We start from the raw sequence: 17,594 nt of genomic DNA, 5'->3' as shown, positions 1-17,594 counted from the left end.
TTTCTTCCACTATTTGCTCACGTCTAATTTTTCATGTTGCCCGACTCTGTCAACGGTGAAGCAGTTTTATTATATTCATTCATTTCAGCAGAATTCTAATCTTTTACGGCTCCTGGTGTTGTATAATAAGGCAGAAGTGAACGTCACCAAAAGAGAAATCTTGAAGCAATTTTTGGATTTTTAATTGTATGAATAAGGCAGCATGTTTCATCTGGGTGGTGTGTAGTTAAATTATAGTGTGCAGTAAGTTGCTCAGCAGGAAGGTGTACTTTAATAAGACAACAGGAGTGGTGAAAACATTGAGTCTGAAGGATGGAGGAGATGGCACGTAATTGTTGGTTGTTAAAAAAGAGGAACATCAGCCACAAAAACTGAACATATGACAAAGCACTGAGTAGTGCAGGGTAGCTGGTTTTGTACCGATTAGTGTTGCTGCCTTGTAACCCAAAGGTCGCAGGATCGAATCCTACCGGTAGCTGTTGGTCCCTTGAGCAAGATACCTAACCTTGAATTGCTCCAGTAAAGTTACCCAGCTTTTTAAATGGGTAAATACTTTTTGGCAGCTTAACATTGTAAGTCACTTTGGAGAAAAACACCAGCTAAGAAAATAAATGTAAACGTAAGCTACTCATGATATCAACAAAGAGGAAACCGTTCTATTCCACAGAATGGTCGCTGGTTTGTAGAAACACAACTTGGGACGTGCCCCAGGGCATCTGTGGCTCACTTTTGTCCAAGCAAGTTGAGGAAAAACACTCCTTCCTACAGGCCTGTTGACTGTGGTTTCAAAAGACTGACATTTGTCTCATCAGGCCACAGCTGGACACCACGAGAACAGAACCCAGAAACCCTGACCATTTCAAAACATAGCAAGTAACACTGAATGAAGCACACATGCACAAACACATGTAGCACTAAGATTTCATTAAAAAAAAGAAAACATCAGGAGATATTTATTTTTGTGTTTTCCGAAACCGAGAAAAGTCTTGCTGTTACATTTCAAGGCAGGCACTGTGCTGTGTTCTCAAACATAGGGTTTGTACCCTTCAGTAATATAAAAAAACTGTTCAATAGAAAGTATTCAATAAAAACATAACCCTGGACCATAACTGTATCTAACCCACAAAAAATAAAAGCTTGTTAAGTCATTACTCATCTTCATTGACTTATAAGCAGGAAATATATGCGTGGAACACATGTTCACAAGTATTTCAGGTATGACTCGATGGCTGGTTCAATCCATACAAGAGCCAGTAGGGCTGGGATGCTGGTCTGCTTTTTGTTTAATTTAGTTTACACTAGTAGAGGAGGGTGAATGTGAGAGTGAGGACTTTGCATTCCAACTCAGCCCTAATTCCCTAGTTCACCCTTAAGAGTTCAAACTGCAGGGCAGATCCTTGGACCCCTGGCAATCAATCCCAAACTAGGCCTTTGCTACAAATCTCCATGGAAGAGATCCAACAAACATATGGTCTTTTTCACCTTGATAAAAACTGAAAGTTTAAGAGATAATCTTCACAAGAAATCTCAGAATTTTTTTCATGTTCCAGTCTCACCATGATTATATGTGTGTGTATATATATATATATAATATATATATTATATACTATACTAGAGAAAGTTCAGGTCACATCAGGACCACTATTTCTTAGGTTAAGAAATGTCTGCATCACATATCCCATGTAACTAGCTTTAAGTTAAAAAGTCCATGCCTAGCCTGAAAAATCCAATAACTTCAAGCAAACATTAATAAAAACTACTAAGAACAACAAAAATACTTCCAAAGTTCACCGAGAGGGAACCTCCACAGTGCGAAAGGCAGGAAGCCCACCTCAGCATTGCTCTGCTCTGCTGCCACGACACTAAGCCATACTCTAACCGTACATGTGGCCGAAGGACCCAGCCAGTCCCACCCATACTTCCATGTAGCCTTTTCAGTCCTGGCACAGAAGAAGAAGGTCAATGGGCATCAATTCTATGCCCGTTCCAAAAGGACAGGACAGCTGGCATAAACAGCCCAAACAGGATATTATATTTCAGTCCTTTCTTTCAATTAATTTCTCCAACTCCTGGCCAGCTCATCCCCCTGTCGGAAACCAGATCAAACTGGACAGTTTGCGCATGTCATCTCTTTCATCATTCAAGAACCTGGGACAAGAGTCAACTCAAGTTTTTGCTTCTTCCAGCACACCGAAGAGACCTCCTGTATAACATCCTTAGGATGCACCCTTATCTCATAAAACACCCAACGCCTACAAAACCTGAGCGCATCCCCTACATCCCAGCAAAAGCACTGCACTTCTCAACCCCTGGTTGCTTGGTGGCACCACACTCAAGAGGTCCAAAACCAAATGTCTGCAGGTTCTTCGTTTGGCTCCAAGCTCATGGAATGAGCTCCCTCTCTGCTTCAGAACTGCTGAACTCCATCCCACGTTCAAGACACGTGTCAAGATGCATCTCTTTCAGACCCACTTCCCTCCTTATCTCCTCACAGCTCCATAAATTTGCACTACATCACCCGTCACATCACCTTCACACCTTATATCAGACTAAATTCTATAGGCAGCTACCGATGCACTTATATTTGCTGGCGAACATGGTGGCATCAGACAAACTAACTGTGCTTCAACAATCACGTCTGCATTTAAAGCTCTTTGCCCAATGTTGAAGGCACTTTTGTTTAATCAGACTTGTGCGTTGCTTTGGAGAAAAGCATCTGTCAAATTAATAAATGTGCACGTAAATGTTTCATTGTGTCATTTCTGATTCATGCACAAAACATTAATGGGAGTAGAAACAAAGTTAACAACTTTACATCCTAAAACCAGGCATGAGGAAAGGCAGCTCTTCTCATCTGGCCATCGTGTGGCGTGTCCCAACTGCGCAGCCGGGTGTTTGCGCAAGTGGCAGTAGTGGACCGACGTCTGTCAGGGGAGCCGCACTGTTCCCCAGCCCTACCAAGCGAACCCACGAGCTCTCTGCTGACAAAGTCATCACGGCTCATCTGCGGCGTGGACGCACAGTCCTGTCATTCTGACAAACATCCCAGAGCCCCTGTGAAATGTGGTATTTTTCCCTCCCCGCAAGCACGCAGGGGTGGAGAAACACCCATCGCTTCGTTAAAAGGCGCCGGCGTCTGTATGGTGCATCGTCCGCCTGGAAACGCACGCGGGATATGACTCATGCTGAGTGGCCGACCAATTGTCACACTCCTAAATCTGCCAGGGATGCTGATTTACAGAAATGCTTGATGACCTCAGCACTGAGATATACTGCCTGGCTATCTGTTCTAGACGAACACTGGGTGGGAGGGAGCAGCTGCGTGTTTTAATTGATTTGCAAATGGAAGCAAGATATACATCAATATCCTTCATGCGTAACTATTAAAAAGACGAAAAACAGCCGAGAACAATGAAAAGTGCGAGAAAGGGGCGGCTTGCGGAGTGCAGAGAATTTTACAGAGTGATTTTTACAGGAAAGGGCACCTTAGCAATCAGTTCATCAATGGCTTTTTTGTGCTTTGGATCTGCAATTGCTATCGCCCCGTAAAAAACGCTTTATAAGAATCCACCATGTTTGGTTATTTATCTCTCTGTTACACACTAAGAGCAAATGGCTTGTAATTTTCTACCCACATTTTCTCACCTCGCAAAATTGACTTTTCCTTTCTCCGAAACAATCGTTGGCATAAAAAAACCACTTACAGGACACAAGATCTCCAGGGGGGAAACCATTCTATCGTTTGAGTGGACAGCATTATAATGAGGAACACATGAAAACTATGCAGTTTCTCCATTTTATAACCCATTTCCACAGCTGGTCTTTAACTGGAACAATTGCAGTGAAGCACCTTGCTTAAGGGTATGGTGTCCATGGCCACACTTTGACCCCAGCTTCACCACTGGGCAAAGGGCCTACTGTCCAGCGATCTCACATATCGTACCACATCGACCAGGTCAGATGTAGCATCCAGCATTTGTATCCAGCTGAAATCTGAGAGACTGCTCACCATTATAATTATCCCCAGTGAAAGATCTCTACTGTTTAGCAGTGTAAATTCATTCTGAGACATAAAAACTCAACCATAGATATGCACTGCAGGCAGTAAAACACAGAAAGAGCGTTTTTTTTTTTTCTTTTCTTAAATGGAAATTGACTGGTAATTTAAAATCCCAAATTTACTTTCCACGGGTGGAGTGGGATAGTGATGCATTAATGCAGGATGAAAACAAAAGCACCGACCAATTTAAACCCTATTTTCTAAATTAAACGTTTCTACTGTGAGATACCTTCCCTGGAATGTAAGCAGCCAGAACAAACAAATTCTTATTATGAAATTATTACACAGGCGGTCACACATTGAAGAACAGAGGTAGTTAAATCCCCCTCCCCTCTCCTTCTCCTCTTTGACACTTCCGATGCTGCAGAAAGAGACATTTAAGAGACGAACGCAGAAAATAAGCGGGTCCTTTACTTCCCCTGGAGACAGAGCAACAGGGCTTCTTTATAGGCATGTTCTCATCTGTGCAGAAACGACACCTGGGAAAAAGGGACAGATTCCCACCTCCATTTACTGCACCCCATGCACATCAGTCTGTGCCCCCCACCCCACCTGCCAACCTCACACACTCCAGGGAGAAGCAATCTAAGGAGGAGACGACATGCACTTACATTTAACTATCTCCAGCAGGCTAACAAGGGATCGCACTGAAAAAGCTGAACGCCCAAGTCCTGTTCCTAGGCATATGTGTGACAGGGCCAATCTCCAGAAGTTCACTCACACGGCATGCTACGGGCATGAGGCAAGGGCCTAATTAGCCAAGTAGTATCGAGGACCACTCAGCGTCAACACTTGAGAGCTCCAGGTGGGGCGGCCGGCCAAGGACTGGGGATTACGGCAGCTATGAGTTCACAGTGTCAGCGGAACAGGTGCGGCACGAGAGAAAAGCCAGATGTGAGACCGGGGTACAGAAAGCATAAGAAGTGATCAGCTCCTAAATAGCAAATAAATAAAAACAACGAGAGAAGGTGTGTGGGTAATGTGAAGTAGAAACAAACACTACTTTTCCTATTATGCGACTGTAAATTACTTTCCCGACACAGAGCAATGTGTACACCTTGGGCAGTGCCCTTCTCAGAGTGGACAACTTAAAAGCCTTTTTTAGCACTTTCCTTTTAAAGACATAAAACCTAGAGTGTGCCTTCCTGCCTCAAAGGATGATTTATAGACGGACTTGAGTAAACGTTAAGATTTACAGACCTCCGGGTAGGAAGGGAAAGGGGGGCATATCGATTAAGGGATTTTGTTCTGCAGCCATGCATGCTAAAGTTGTCAAAAAAAAAAGTTAACCGACGACACCACCACCGATGAGGATAATCTTCAAATGTGATTCTCAAACAGCCATGATTTCATCACACAGTCTTGCACAGGACTGACTCCCCCCACCACCCGGAGTGTCACGTCCCAAGGGAGCAAAGCAGATTATCTGTCAGCAACGTGCTTTCCAAGTCCTTGAACGCCCACCGACGCAATATATGGCCTCAGGTTTATAAAAGTCGGACAGGAGAAATTACAGTGTTCCCCAGGTGGCCAGCAAGTAGGGACACGGATGTGGCACAGACCAGGCCGCATACACTAACAGTAAAAGTCACAGAAGTCACAATATTTTATGGAATCAATCTAAACCTGATAAAGGGTTAACGGTGGAAATATATCAAAAGCCGCACAGACATCTTCAGAAGTTCCACTTATGTTGTCCCCCTGGCTTTTTTTTTCATTTTGTTTTTCATTAGAAACCGTAAGAGGCATTATAGGATAACCATCAATGCGCTGTACTGTAAATTCCAGAGTCATAAAAATGAGAAACACTGAGGTCCATCCAACAGAATCAGGGACAGACTGTAAATTCAATATTGGGTTAGCACTGCAGACTGTAATGATGGGATGGCAGCACCTGGCAGGGCTCTAAATCTATATGTTAAACAGAAAAAAAAAAAAAAAAACATAAGTAAAAGTTCTTTTAAAGCATCCACTAGAAAACCAAAGAGTGTGGAGGATCCCAGTCCAAACAATTCCCAGGTGGCACCACTTACGCATTGCTCCGAGGCTTCCTCTCATCCAGAAGAATTTTAAGGTTATTACCATCAATAACAAACCTTTGCCATGCAATACAGTACTTTCTCTTGTACTGAAAGATGGCTTTAATGACAACAATATATTGTTTTTTCTCTCTTCATTTGCCTTGATCTCATACGGAAGACACCATGCAACAAAAACTGAAAATTGCTTTGGCATCATAGCCACAATAAATGTCTGCATTTATTTTTACTTTTAAAATTTGAGCAGCACTTCTTCATGAAAGGATAAACATGTACACATAAGCATCTGCTAAATGAATAAATGTAAATGCATTTGTTTTGAACTTGCATCAAAAGATGCACCATCACAGTTGCGCATTTGAAACAATGAGACCAGTGAATACACTCACCAGAACATACTTCAGTATAACATCACAGGAGTAAAGCCTTCCTGTGTTATGGAAATGTTTTTATATTATAAATGCCCTCTGTACCGGAGGGTCATTATTAAGTGTATGAGGCTCATGGCACTGCCTAGGGTTATTGCAGCGTTTCAGGTTTAAACAATGAAGAAGTTACAGCTCAGCTTCAAGGGTGAGGTCACACAGGGTACATGGAACAGGCATCAGGAGCCCTCTTCAAATGACCTGCTGGGATCACATGGGCCTATTGGAGTAGCACAACAGCATGCGAAGGCTTCCCTCCATTAGTCAGCTATAGAGTAAAACCACTAGAGGGCCTTTTGGTTTCAACACAATGACATGCTGTACAGAAGCCCATCAGCATGAATCGCATGTGGTTCTCCTCCATGCATGAAATGAGATCAATCTAGCTCTTTAGGCTGAGGGAAAAGGTGACAGTGCACTTGCTGTACTAAAAGTATCTGTGTTTCTGCATGACTAACTTTCCATCGGGTGTTGCCTCTGCCTCCACCTGTTCATATTTGTCTGGTTCTCAGTCTCTCACTTCACTGCCTCCGTATACTATAAGTCTTTACAGAACAATCTCCTTGCCCAATGTATAGATTCAGATCAAGTCCAGTCTCTGCTTTTATTACATATTCATCTATGATGTAATAAAATATTAATTATCAGACATTTTAATGATTACTGATTGACTATTTAGGGCTCTTTTTCCACTTTTTTAAGTTGCTGACAGGCACTACAGGTTCACCTGGACAGAAAACACTGCGTGGGAAGACAAAAATAATGTCTGAGCCACTCTGGAGCAGATGCCAATCCCTTCGCACCTTGCGTCGTGTCTGGCAACCTGCCCATGCCACAAAGGAGATGCACAGTAGGAACACTGGACCAGGCAGACAAAGCTACTGTAGTCTTATTAGCACTGCCAAAAGACACCGCCCAACTTAAAAACGGAAGCAAAACAGGACTAAAAGCATTGAAAAGGGTAAAAACTAAATGATAACAGGTAACATTCAAAAGAGACATAATGAACAATAACAAAAAGCGTGCTGGTAGGAAGCATCATAATTTTTCTCCATTTCCCCTGTAATAGCAAACATTTTTAGGAAGGGGTTAAGCAGGCTCTTCAAATCAAAAGAAAATTAAACATTTTTGTAAAATAAAGCAAAGAACAAAAATTAGCTAAAAATTTGCAGACACCTGTCTGTCAAACTACAACCCCATTGGAAGAACCACTGGCAGCACAAACATCATTCCTCCTTCCATTAACAACGACAATTTCCTCACATTAATATTTTAAAAGTCCTGAGAGAGCAGCAATCTCTCTCAGGACATGCTTGGAAGGCTTCTGAAGATGGCACAGCAATGGCACGACAGCGGAAATGTTATGTGGGGCTCATTGAGACAGGAGGGAACCATGAGGGGGCAACATTATGCGCTGCGACTTCAAATTAAGAGCCTTAAAGAAAAACTTAATGCGACTCTTTCTGGGCGATGATGCAGGGCACGATGGAGGATGTCTTGGTTAGACAAAAGTTAGAAGATGAATGAGGTGTAGGGGGTTCATACCTGTCACTGATGCTCCAATTCAGGCACAGGTTCAAAGACCTCAGGCTCCGGCAGTTCCTCACCACCTCCATCACCGTCTCATTGCTGAGCTCTGAGATGTGCCGTAGGTCCAGGCTGCTCAGGTGCTTCAGCTGGCAGGAAAGGCAGGGAAACAAGCGTGTTTCAGCCAAGGTTTCCACTCAAAGGGTTTTGAACTAGGAAGAAGAGAACCAACCCCCTTGCAATTCGCTGAAGAGTACTTTGTGTGTAATCCTGTCAACAAGTCACCCTTATCGTATTTCGTTTCCACTCCGGTTGCGTAGTTATACTTTCCTTGCTTTTCAGGTTATAAAACATGTTACAGAACCATCATTTCATACCATCATAATATTCCGTTTCAGATGTACTTCAACCGTCATGCTGAATTTAACTATTCCCCTGTATGCTGTGAAATTCACCGAAGCCAACACTTAAAACAATGAATAGACTAAATGTTTTCATTTCAAAATTAGGTTGCTTTGGCAGGAATCCCTCAACGTAACAATATAGGATTACATTAATGCTCTGGGACAAATAACGCAAGCCCCTGAAATCACGGTAATAGTTCAATCTTTACGGGTCATTAGCGTATAATAGCTAATACAGAAAACGGAGGCCCCCCTGAGCTCAAAAAACAGCACTACACTAATTGCAGACGGGGTTCACTACCTCTAATAAACCTGGGCACAGTAATTACACTCACAATTACAGTCAATTAGCAGAAACAGCGTTGGCGGAATCCTGATGATTTCAGGCAACGGTGGAGCACTGCCAGAAAATGGGTGGTGTGGCTGGGGACAGGGGGCAGTGAGGACAAGGGTGCAAAGGTATGCTCTACATCAGGTATGCTGCACTGTTCCACGTAGAGTGTTATTACTCTTAATGAAGTGCATGCTTTTGTCCAAAGCAACTTATAACACCAATGTCAGGTCCACACTGAGAAGCACCACTACCGACCTCTACACACCACATGGGCAGCACAACTCTTCCGTGACAACGTGGGTTCAGCCGAAGGCATCCTCAATCTCTACATCTCATAAAAAGCATCTCCAGAAAAGTGACAAGGAACTCTCCAGCATGTGACTCAACTGCTGGGAACAAACAAGCAATGGACCTGCACTTAAATCCTTATACAGTCTCTGGCGTTTAAAGCAACATATCTTAAAGGTCCTTACGATGTTTTCAGTCTCGTCATCCTTCAAAAATGTACGTGATCCAGTAGTTTTGTTGTTGGATCTCATATCACAGGCTGAATGTGGCACCTCACATAGTGCTACCAGCAGCCCATGTGGCCAAATTATTCCTAGTGGTAGAACTTCTAGCAACCTTCGCCTACAGTAAGGAAGCTGTTATTGTTCTCTGGACTTCAGGAAAGGTCTACACACAGGTGAAAAGACTCCATTCTTTTGTTAAATCACTTTGTGAATGTCACATTTCTGGAGGTTACAGCTACACGGAAACCTTGAATTACCTACATCCACCCTGAAAGTGTGCCAGGATTGAAAGGGGTTTCATAGTGGTAAACAAACACTGGATTCATCTTGTTCACAGCACTAGTGGAAAGACACAAAGACCTTGGCTTTAAACTGCACTGATCCAGCAATACAATAGACACAGCAAAGGTTTGGAATGCATTTTACTATAGGTTTTCAATTTGATGTACTGCAGGATGAAACAGCACTATCAAACACTAATGGTAGATTGCTTGAGTCTGATTATAGGCTTTTTAAACCTAGGTAGCAATTTAAAAAACAGAGAAAAATACAAGGGCATAACTTAAAAATATCTAAGATGGGAAGAAGGTTTTGAAGACATTCTAGGTGTGGCTGAGAACAAAAGCAGGTCCTCTCTTTCTTTCATAGTCTGTGGTTCACTCTGCCTTGCTAAGGTGTACCAGTGTTCATGTCATCAATCAGGGTGCAACAGAGAACCACACATTCCACTGTGAGAAAATGCAATGCAGTCTCAGTTCAATGAGTTGCTGTATATACCCTCAAAACTGCTGAATCCTTTAAGGCATTCAAAAAGGGCCTCAAAATTCATCTCTTTCAGAGCCGCTTCCCTCACAAAAGCTCCTGACAGCTTCATAAATTGTAACTTTATATCTTGTAATTTCATCTGTGCATTGTTCTATTCATTTACATATTTAATTAGAGGACACTATTCTACAAAGTAATATATAACTCAGAGAAAATAAAAGTGCATTTTACCAACAAAAAGATAAAGATGCAAACAATTCTCGTACAGTCAGTCTAATACTACCATTTAACTAGCATACATTACACAAGTAGTTGCATATAGAATTGGTCATTTTTTTGAAAACAGATAATGCAGTGGAGGTTTATAAGTACACATCACATCAGGGGAGAACTGAATGTGAAATAGATGTGGTTTGAGATTCTTCTTCAATGTTGAGAGGGATTCAGCAGTTCTGAGTAAGAGAACAAGCTCATTCCACCACAACGAAGCCTGAATGGAAAATCGTTGGGCTTTGGATTTTGGACCTTTTGTGCACGGGATCACCAAGCAGTCAGCGGTGGAGGAGCATAGTAGTCTGACTGGGGTATAGCAAGTGGTCAGCTCCGGCAGGTATCAGGTAGCAGATCCATTCATGGTCTTGTAGGCTATGACCAGTCTTGAACATGATGCAGATTGATACAGGAAGCCAATGAATAGAGACAAGCTGGATATACTGTGGCAAGTCAAACGCAACTTGTACAGTGGCATTTTGGACCATCTAGAGAAGCCTGAAGACTTGAGGCAAGAAGGAGAATGAGACAATGAGTTTTACTGGCCAAGTGTGCTTACGTACACAAGGAATTTGCTGTGATTCTTGATGCTTCCAGTATTTACAGACAAACAGCTGACACAGGATAACACAATAAATAAATGCTGGGGAGTTCCTCCTGAAGTCCACAATCATCTCCACTGTTTTGAGCGTGTTCAGGTCCAGGTTGTTTCGACTGCAACAGCCAGCCAGTTGTTCAACCTCCCTCCTGTATGCAAGCTCGTCACTGTCCTGGATGAGGCCGATAACTGTAGCGTCGTCTGCTGACTTCAGAAGCTTCACAGAGGGGTCCTTGGAGGTGCAGTCATTTGTGCACCAGGAGAAGAGTAGTGGAGAGAGCACAAGTCCCTGAGGAGCACCAGTGCTGACTGTGCAGCTGCCAGAAGTGAATTTCCCTAGCCTTACCAGTTGCTGTCTGCCTGTCAGGAAGTTGGTGATTCACTAATGGTGGTGGGCAGAAAAAAAAAAAATCAGTTTGAGCTGAAGGCAGTCTGGGTTGATGGTGTTAAACGCTGAACTTAAGTCGAGGAATAGGACCCTTGCATAAGTCCCTGGTCTGTCAAGGTGTTGCACGATGAAATGCAGTCCCGTGTTGACTGTGTCATCCACTGACCCGTTTGCCCTGTAGGCAAACTGGAGGGGATCCAGCAGGGGTCCAGTGATGTCCTTCAGACAGGCCAACACCAGTCTTTCGAATGACTTAATGACTACAGATGTCAAAGAAACAGGTCTGAAGTCATTTAGCTCTGTGATTTTGGGTTTCTTTGGGACCGGGATGATGGTGGAGCATTTTAAGCAGGAGGGGGACTTTGCACTGCTCCAGTGATCTGCTGAAGATCTGGGTTAAGATGGGTGACAGCTGGTCAGCACAGGCTTTCAGGCAGGGAGGTGAGACGCCGTCAGGGCCTGGTGCTTTCCTTGTCTTCTTCTCCGGCACACATCCTCATCACAGATTCTCAAAGTAGTTTGAGTAACGGGGGGGATACAAGAAGAGTACCAAGAAGACTATTTAGGAGAGAGCTGTAGTATCCCTGGTGGGATATCACTATGTCCTGGACCAGAAGCTGGTTCAAGTTTGTAAAGGAAGTGAATCAATTATTACTCCGAAGCTCTTGGAGCAATGAAGCAGATGAAATGAACAAGTTGGGCAAATTGACAGAGAGCTCCCAATAGGTTGGCCGACCCCCTGGGAGGCAAAGGATCTGTTTTCCAGCGGTTGAGCTGTATATGATAATCAGTCATTCATTCTTTTAAGCAGCATGATGGCAGAGTGGGTTAGTGCATCGCAATCCTGGAGTTGCATGTTTTAGTGTAGCTATGAATAAAGTTCTTTGTGCAGAGTTTGCATATTGTAGCTGTGTTTGGGATTTAAATGTGTGGTAGAAGGCAATGGTAAACTACTTCTGTACCCTCCCTTATCACAAAAACCAGGCAGGTGGTCACCATGAGTCAAATTCAACTTTACAGCACTTACCTACCTACCATGTCACTTCTATAAGCAGTTATTTGAATATCTGTGCTTGGACAAACGTAGTATGAAAAAAAGACATACTGTACTTTAATAAACGTGTTTGCGTCAAAGCCCTGTCGGGTGGGAAGTGATCTTTTTTGACTCAGATTTGTATGCTGCTTTGGATAAAAGCACCTGCCAAATCCAAAAATGTAAATGCAACGTATGCAATGGCAGAGCAAGTTCAACACAACCACAACAAGACCTCACTACTAGATAGTGCTTGTTTATTTGCCGTCTGCATCTGCAGGCTGTGAAACTTGCAAGCTGTTGGCTTTTAAAAACATGAATATTTTCTGTATGTTGTGCCACTTCACTGTCTTCATCTCCATCATCCCTCCACCTCAGCATTATTGTACGTTGTTATATTACGGCAGCTATCCCACTTTCTCTGTCAGCCCCAACATCCAAAGGTCCCTTCTCCCATCTCAATGACTAATTTACTAATCATGCTAAGGATGCTATATGCGCAAAGACTGTTGCATCAGTCTCCGGTATACTGTGGTCTCTGAGCTCCATTCAAACCTGCCTGTTCATTCCTCTCTGTGGAGGACCTGAATGAACCAGGATCTGCCTGGGGCAAACGTGGCAAGGCAGAAGATGAGCTCATCAGATGCGCAAAAAAGGGAGTCAGACAATTAGCAGCTTAAAATGTTCATGTAATCGTGTCATTTTTATCACCCAGATGGTTTATCGCCTCCTGCGTTTCAAACTTACAAGTTCGCAAATTGCTGCATTAGGGCCCACTTTTCCCTCACGCCTTCGTCTCGCCTCGCTCTATTAGGGCCCAATCAATGGGCCTGCTTTGGAGAAGAACATTAATCATCTCTTCATCCTTAAATAATCAGCCTCTCCTTTTCCTTCCCGTGAACTCTTTTCCTCTCATCTGCCCAGCCTCTCTCATTGAGCCAGTTCATATGATCATACTACCAAAGGTGTACTAGTAAAGATGTCTACACTGCTAAAGTCATACAGAAAATTTGCAGATGTCTATTTAACATCTTCCATAAGTAGTTGATGCTAAACCTGAAGATGTGGTACCAAAGCATGAGGCTGAGTGATGATTGCAAAGCATACAGAGAATTAATTTACGAGTTATGACAGGAACATTCCCATGAATGCACAAAAAGAAAGGCACACTTTCATTGAGCTACAATACAGCATGTAGTGTGTTTTTTCAGTAAAACACAGTAACACATATATTCTCTGGGATATAAAGCAGGCAAGGTATATTCTACTGAATTTACAGTAAAGATATATAATAGCAGATAGATTAACAGTGGGGGGGAGCGCGGTGGAGTAGTGGGTTTGTCCTGCTTCGGGTGCCTTGCAGCGGACTGGCATCCCGTCCGGGGCGTGTCCCCTCCCTCTTCAGTCTCGCACCCTGTGTTGCCGGGTTAGGATCCGGCTCAGATTCTAGCTCAGGCTCTAGCTCATCATGACCCCCCTCGGGACAAGTAGTCGTAGACTGTGTGTGTGTGTGCGGTTTAATATTAATAACTTAATACAGTATATTCACAGATTTACATTCAACAAAATCAGTCCATTCTCCCTAACCCATACAAAATGATTATTCTCAGTAAAATACAGAAGGGAAAGTGTGTCCTCACTTTAAACAGTGAGGCAGATGTATTCTCTGTAATACAGTGAGACAGGTGTATTTTTTCAGTAATACACAATAAGGAAGGGCCAGTAATACACTCAGTCCTCAGATAACAATGTCCCATAAAATGAAAAACCACAACCGATTATGAAAATATAGCGGGTCACCTACCGACTCACTCTCATTAACTGCTTGTCCTGGTCAAGGTCTCAGTGCAAGGGAACCGTGGACCGGAAGTCAGTCTATTGCAGGGTAGGCATAAACGCATACATTCACACACCACACAGGTACATACTGCGGCCAAATTAGAGTGGACAATACACCTGAACTGCACGTCTTTGGACTGTGGGAGGAAACCGGAGCGCCCCGAGGAAACCCACGCACACAGCAACAACATACAAACTCCACAAATGCTGAGCCTGATCTAAGACAACACCTGAACGGCCCAAGCAGTGTGAAGCAGCAGTGCTACCTGCAGCGCCACCATGAGACCTTGAGTCACTTACTCACAAACTTAAATGGAACTCAGAGTTGTTTTGTTACTCTAAAAATCTTAGTTGAATATGTCACGAAGTGGCCCGGGGCTTTCCATCAGTTCTATATTTATTTTGCATTCCAATTGTACATGAAATTGTTGGTGTAACGTTTGCCAGCAAAAACAGTGGTACTGGACTGGGTGACTGTATATTGTGTATCTGCTGGTGAAATGCACTTTTGGTTTACTCTGAGTTGTATATCAATTTGGACCAAAGCATCTGTAAAATGCAGAAATGTAATGGGGGGGCTCTGTCTCTCCCCCTGAGCAGTGCACGGCGAACAAGCGGCCAGACAGCCCCTTCTTCTTTTGAACAGTGTCATGCCTCATGCACATGCCTGTGCATTCTGTGTTGCATGGCAGCACAATTTACAACCCGTTATAAGTAAGAGAGCACAAAAAGAACTGTGGCCAGAGCTAGAGAAGGGCCTTGAAAAACTTAAGGAAGCATTTACTATTTGAGATCTGTCAAGAAATCCAGAGAAGCTTTGGCACGTGGTTTGAATTGTATGTCGGTCCCATTTAAGGGGAAAAAAAAAAAAAAAAAAATGCTAAATACACACACACACATTTTCAGAACCGCTTGTCCCATATGGGGTTGCGGGGAACCGGAGCCTACCCGGTAACACAGGGCGTAGGGCCGGAAGGGGAGGGGACACACCCAGGACGGGACGCCAGTCCATCGCAAGGCACCCCAAGCGGGACTCGAACCCCAGACCCACCGGAGAGCAGGACTGTGGTCCAACCCACTGTGCCACCGCGCCCCCCAAAATGCTAAATACTTCTTTTAAATAGTGTGTAACAGCAAAAAGTTTGTCAGTTGAAAGTTCATAAATAGGGAACCCATTGTATATACCTTTATTTGTACAACTGGCTTAATTTTTCAGCAGCATCTTTGCCCATTGCTCAGTCTTTTTTCTTCCACAATGAGTGAAAGAGTTGATACAAATATATATACAAATTCCAGTCACCTTTCCTCATGTTATTTTAACCAGGGTCAAGCTTTTAAAATGCTGTATACTTTGTAAAGCATCATATCCTCAGTGAAACAAAAGCAGTGCTGAAGCAGGTGAAAAGACCGACTACGACAGAGGATGGAAGATGAGAAGTGGTTTTGTCTACTTTGCGCACATTTTTATACAGCGACGGCGCTGCGTGCGTAAAGGACAGCGCAAAGTGCCACCGGGATACTTCTGTGTGAATTTTCACAGATGTTTAATAGGTGTGCCAGTCACATTCATGCCATGAATGGAAGTGTTGTAAATCAAGGGGGAAACAGTCAATGTCACTTCCAAGGCCGGTGTGATTTCAGTATTAAGGTATGCCGGACAAAGTAAAAATAGTACAGAGGATTCCCTGGGGCTGCAGCGGAGAAGGCTGCCGCACATCTTCTCGAGGTAGAAGTAGTACCAGAGAAACACTATAAGAATGTTATGGGTCAGCGGTGAGGTCTTCATGAGGGAAGGGGGTTCTTCATGCTTTCAGACATCAGCGTTGAAAGATTTCGTGTATCTGCTGATCTACACTCTGCGCAGAAAGATAAAGCTCAAATACTTTTTAACATAGCGACCAGCAGTGAAAATACTTCCTACGGTAATTTCAATACAAATGACACTACAGCTGAGCAATCTCTTACAAGCGAATCTATAAGATTATTGTGTGTTTGTTTTTTGGTTGAATGATGATTGTATCAGTAAAAAGATCAAAAAGTTATGACAATAGTGAAGAAATAAAAGGTACTGTTATAATTACTAGGATGGTATTATTCAATAAAAAATGGTATAATGATAACATTTACGATGATGATCATCACAAGCTGTGCCATCTGACATTATTGGCAGGGAATAGGTGAACATGTGTCTCAGTGCTCAGAGAAATGGACCTGCAGGAGGAGGGACCCACACTTTAGTTTGCAGATTTAAGTTAATAGCAGGGAAATTTCTGATGTTTCCCCGAGTAAAGCTCATAACCGGAAGGCAAATATACAGCGTAAAAGCATAAGACAAGTAATTACGAACTGATTAAAAAAAAAAAAAAAAAGTAAAATCTAAACATACAAGTTGAAAAGGAATGGGAAATATCCAGTAATAGATGACCTTGGATGATGAGACTATGAAATGAACATTTCCAATGTTGATGCAGAGTTTTAATGGGATCGTCAGCGTGGAGGTGGGTGGGGCAAGAGCTGGAGTTCAGGAAAACCCTCCAACGAGGTGACAGCGGGCACTCATTAGGGGAAAACGGGTGGCCTGTTGGGGAATCATTTTATGGTCTGCTGACATCTGATCGCACAATGGGAGGGACACCCAGACGAGGCACATCACGGAAAATTAAAAAAGGGTTTGGGGGAAATCTGAACTCGTGAGTTATGGGTTCTGAGCACCCTTAGAGATTTACAGCAAAGCACGATCTGCGGTGACACGTTCTGCGGTTCGCGCCGTCTTTCCTGTAAGGTTTCCAAGCCCTGCTTATATTCATAGCCATTAACAAAAGCCACCCCAACCCCCACGCTTTGTCTTAACAGCTCCGGCCATTACGTCAGGCCTTTCCCACCCGCTGTACCAAGAGACACCATAAACACTACATCCAATTTTCAGAAAGGCTATAACCCCAACAAAAACAAAAAGGGAACTTCGTTAACTGCTTCTCATAGATTCATATCTTCCATCCATAAAACACCGCTGAATATATTAGGAGACATAAAGCATGTTTATTGTACTCATTTGGTATGCTGTTAAAATCAAACAAGCAATATTAATGTATATACACCGGCACATATCGAGATGTACAGATCCATACACAAACCTCCATGGGTGGTTTTTTTTTTTCTTTTTTCAAAAAGTGGTGCTTGCTCTCGCTGTACAAGGACATTCCTTTATCTCCCAACGAGTGCTTTGAGGCACGAGGTGCCCCTGCACTGTATCGAACCGCTAAATTATTCATGGGGAAATGCACTGGCATTGTTTGAGAAACAGAGTGTACAGACATACAAACTGTGAATAACTCCGCAACCTTTCCCTCTCACATTTCCCTCGCACAATGGAGCTCTGTGTCTTCACAGAGTGGTGGCA

The 17,594-nt window shown here is 43.2% G+C and overlaps 1 protein-coding gene across 1 annotated transcript in view; it reads right to left on the bottom strand.

The window, feature by feature from the left end:
* fbxl17 (F-box and leucine-rich repeat protein 17) overlaps window positions 1-17,594 on the bottom strand; it is a 232,157-nt gene that overhangs the window by 137,953 nt on the left and 76,610 nt on the right. The window contains exon 7 of the mRNA XM_018759149.2: window positions 8,070-8,200. Coding sequence (XP_018614665.1) covers window positions 8,070-8,200 — 131 coding nt within the window. The remainder of the gene's footprint in view (window positions 1-8,069; window positions 8,201-17,594) is intronic.

Source organism: Scleropages formosus, chromosome 17, assembly GCF_900964775.1.
Source record: "Scleropages formosus chromosome 17, fSclFor1.1, whole genome shotgun sequence".
Lineage (NCBI taxonomy): Eukaryota > Metazoa > Chordata > Actinopteri > Osteoglossiformes > Osteoglossidae > Scleropages > Scleropages formosus.
Note: the sequence above shows the minus strand (reverse complement) of the source record. Positions and strands in the feature narration are given on the sequence as shown.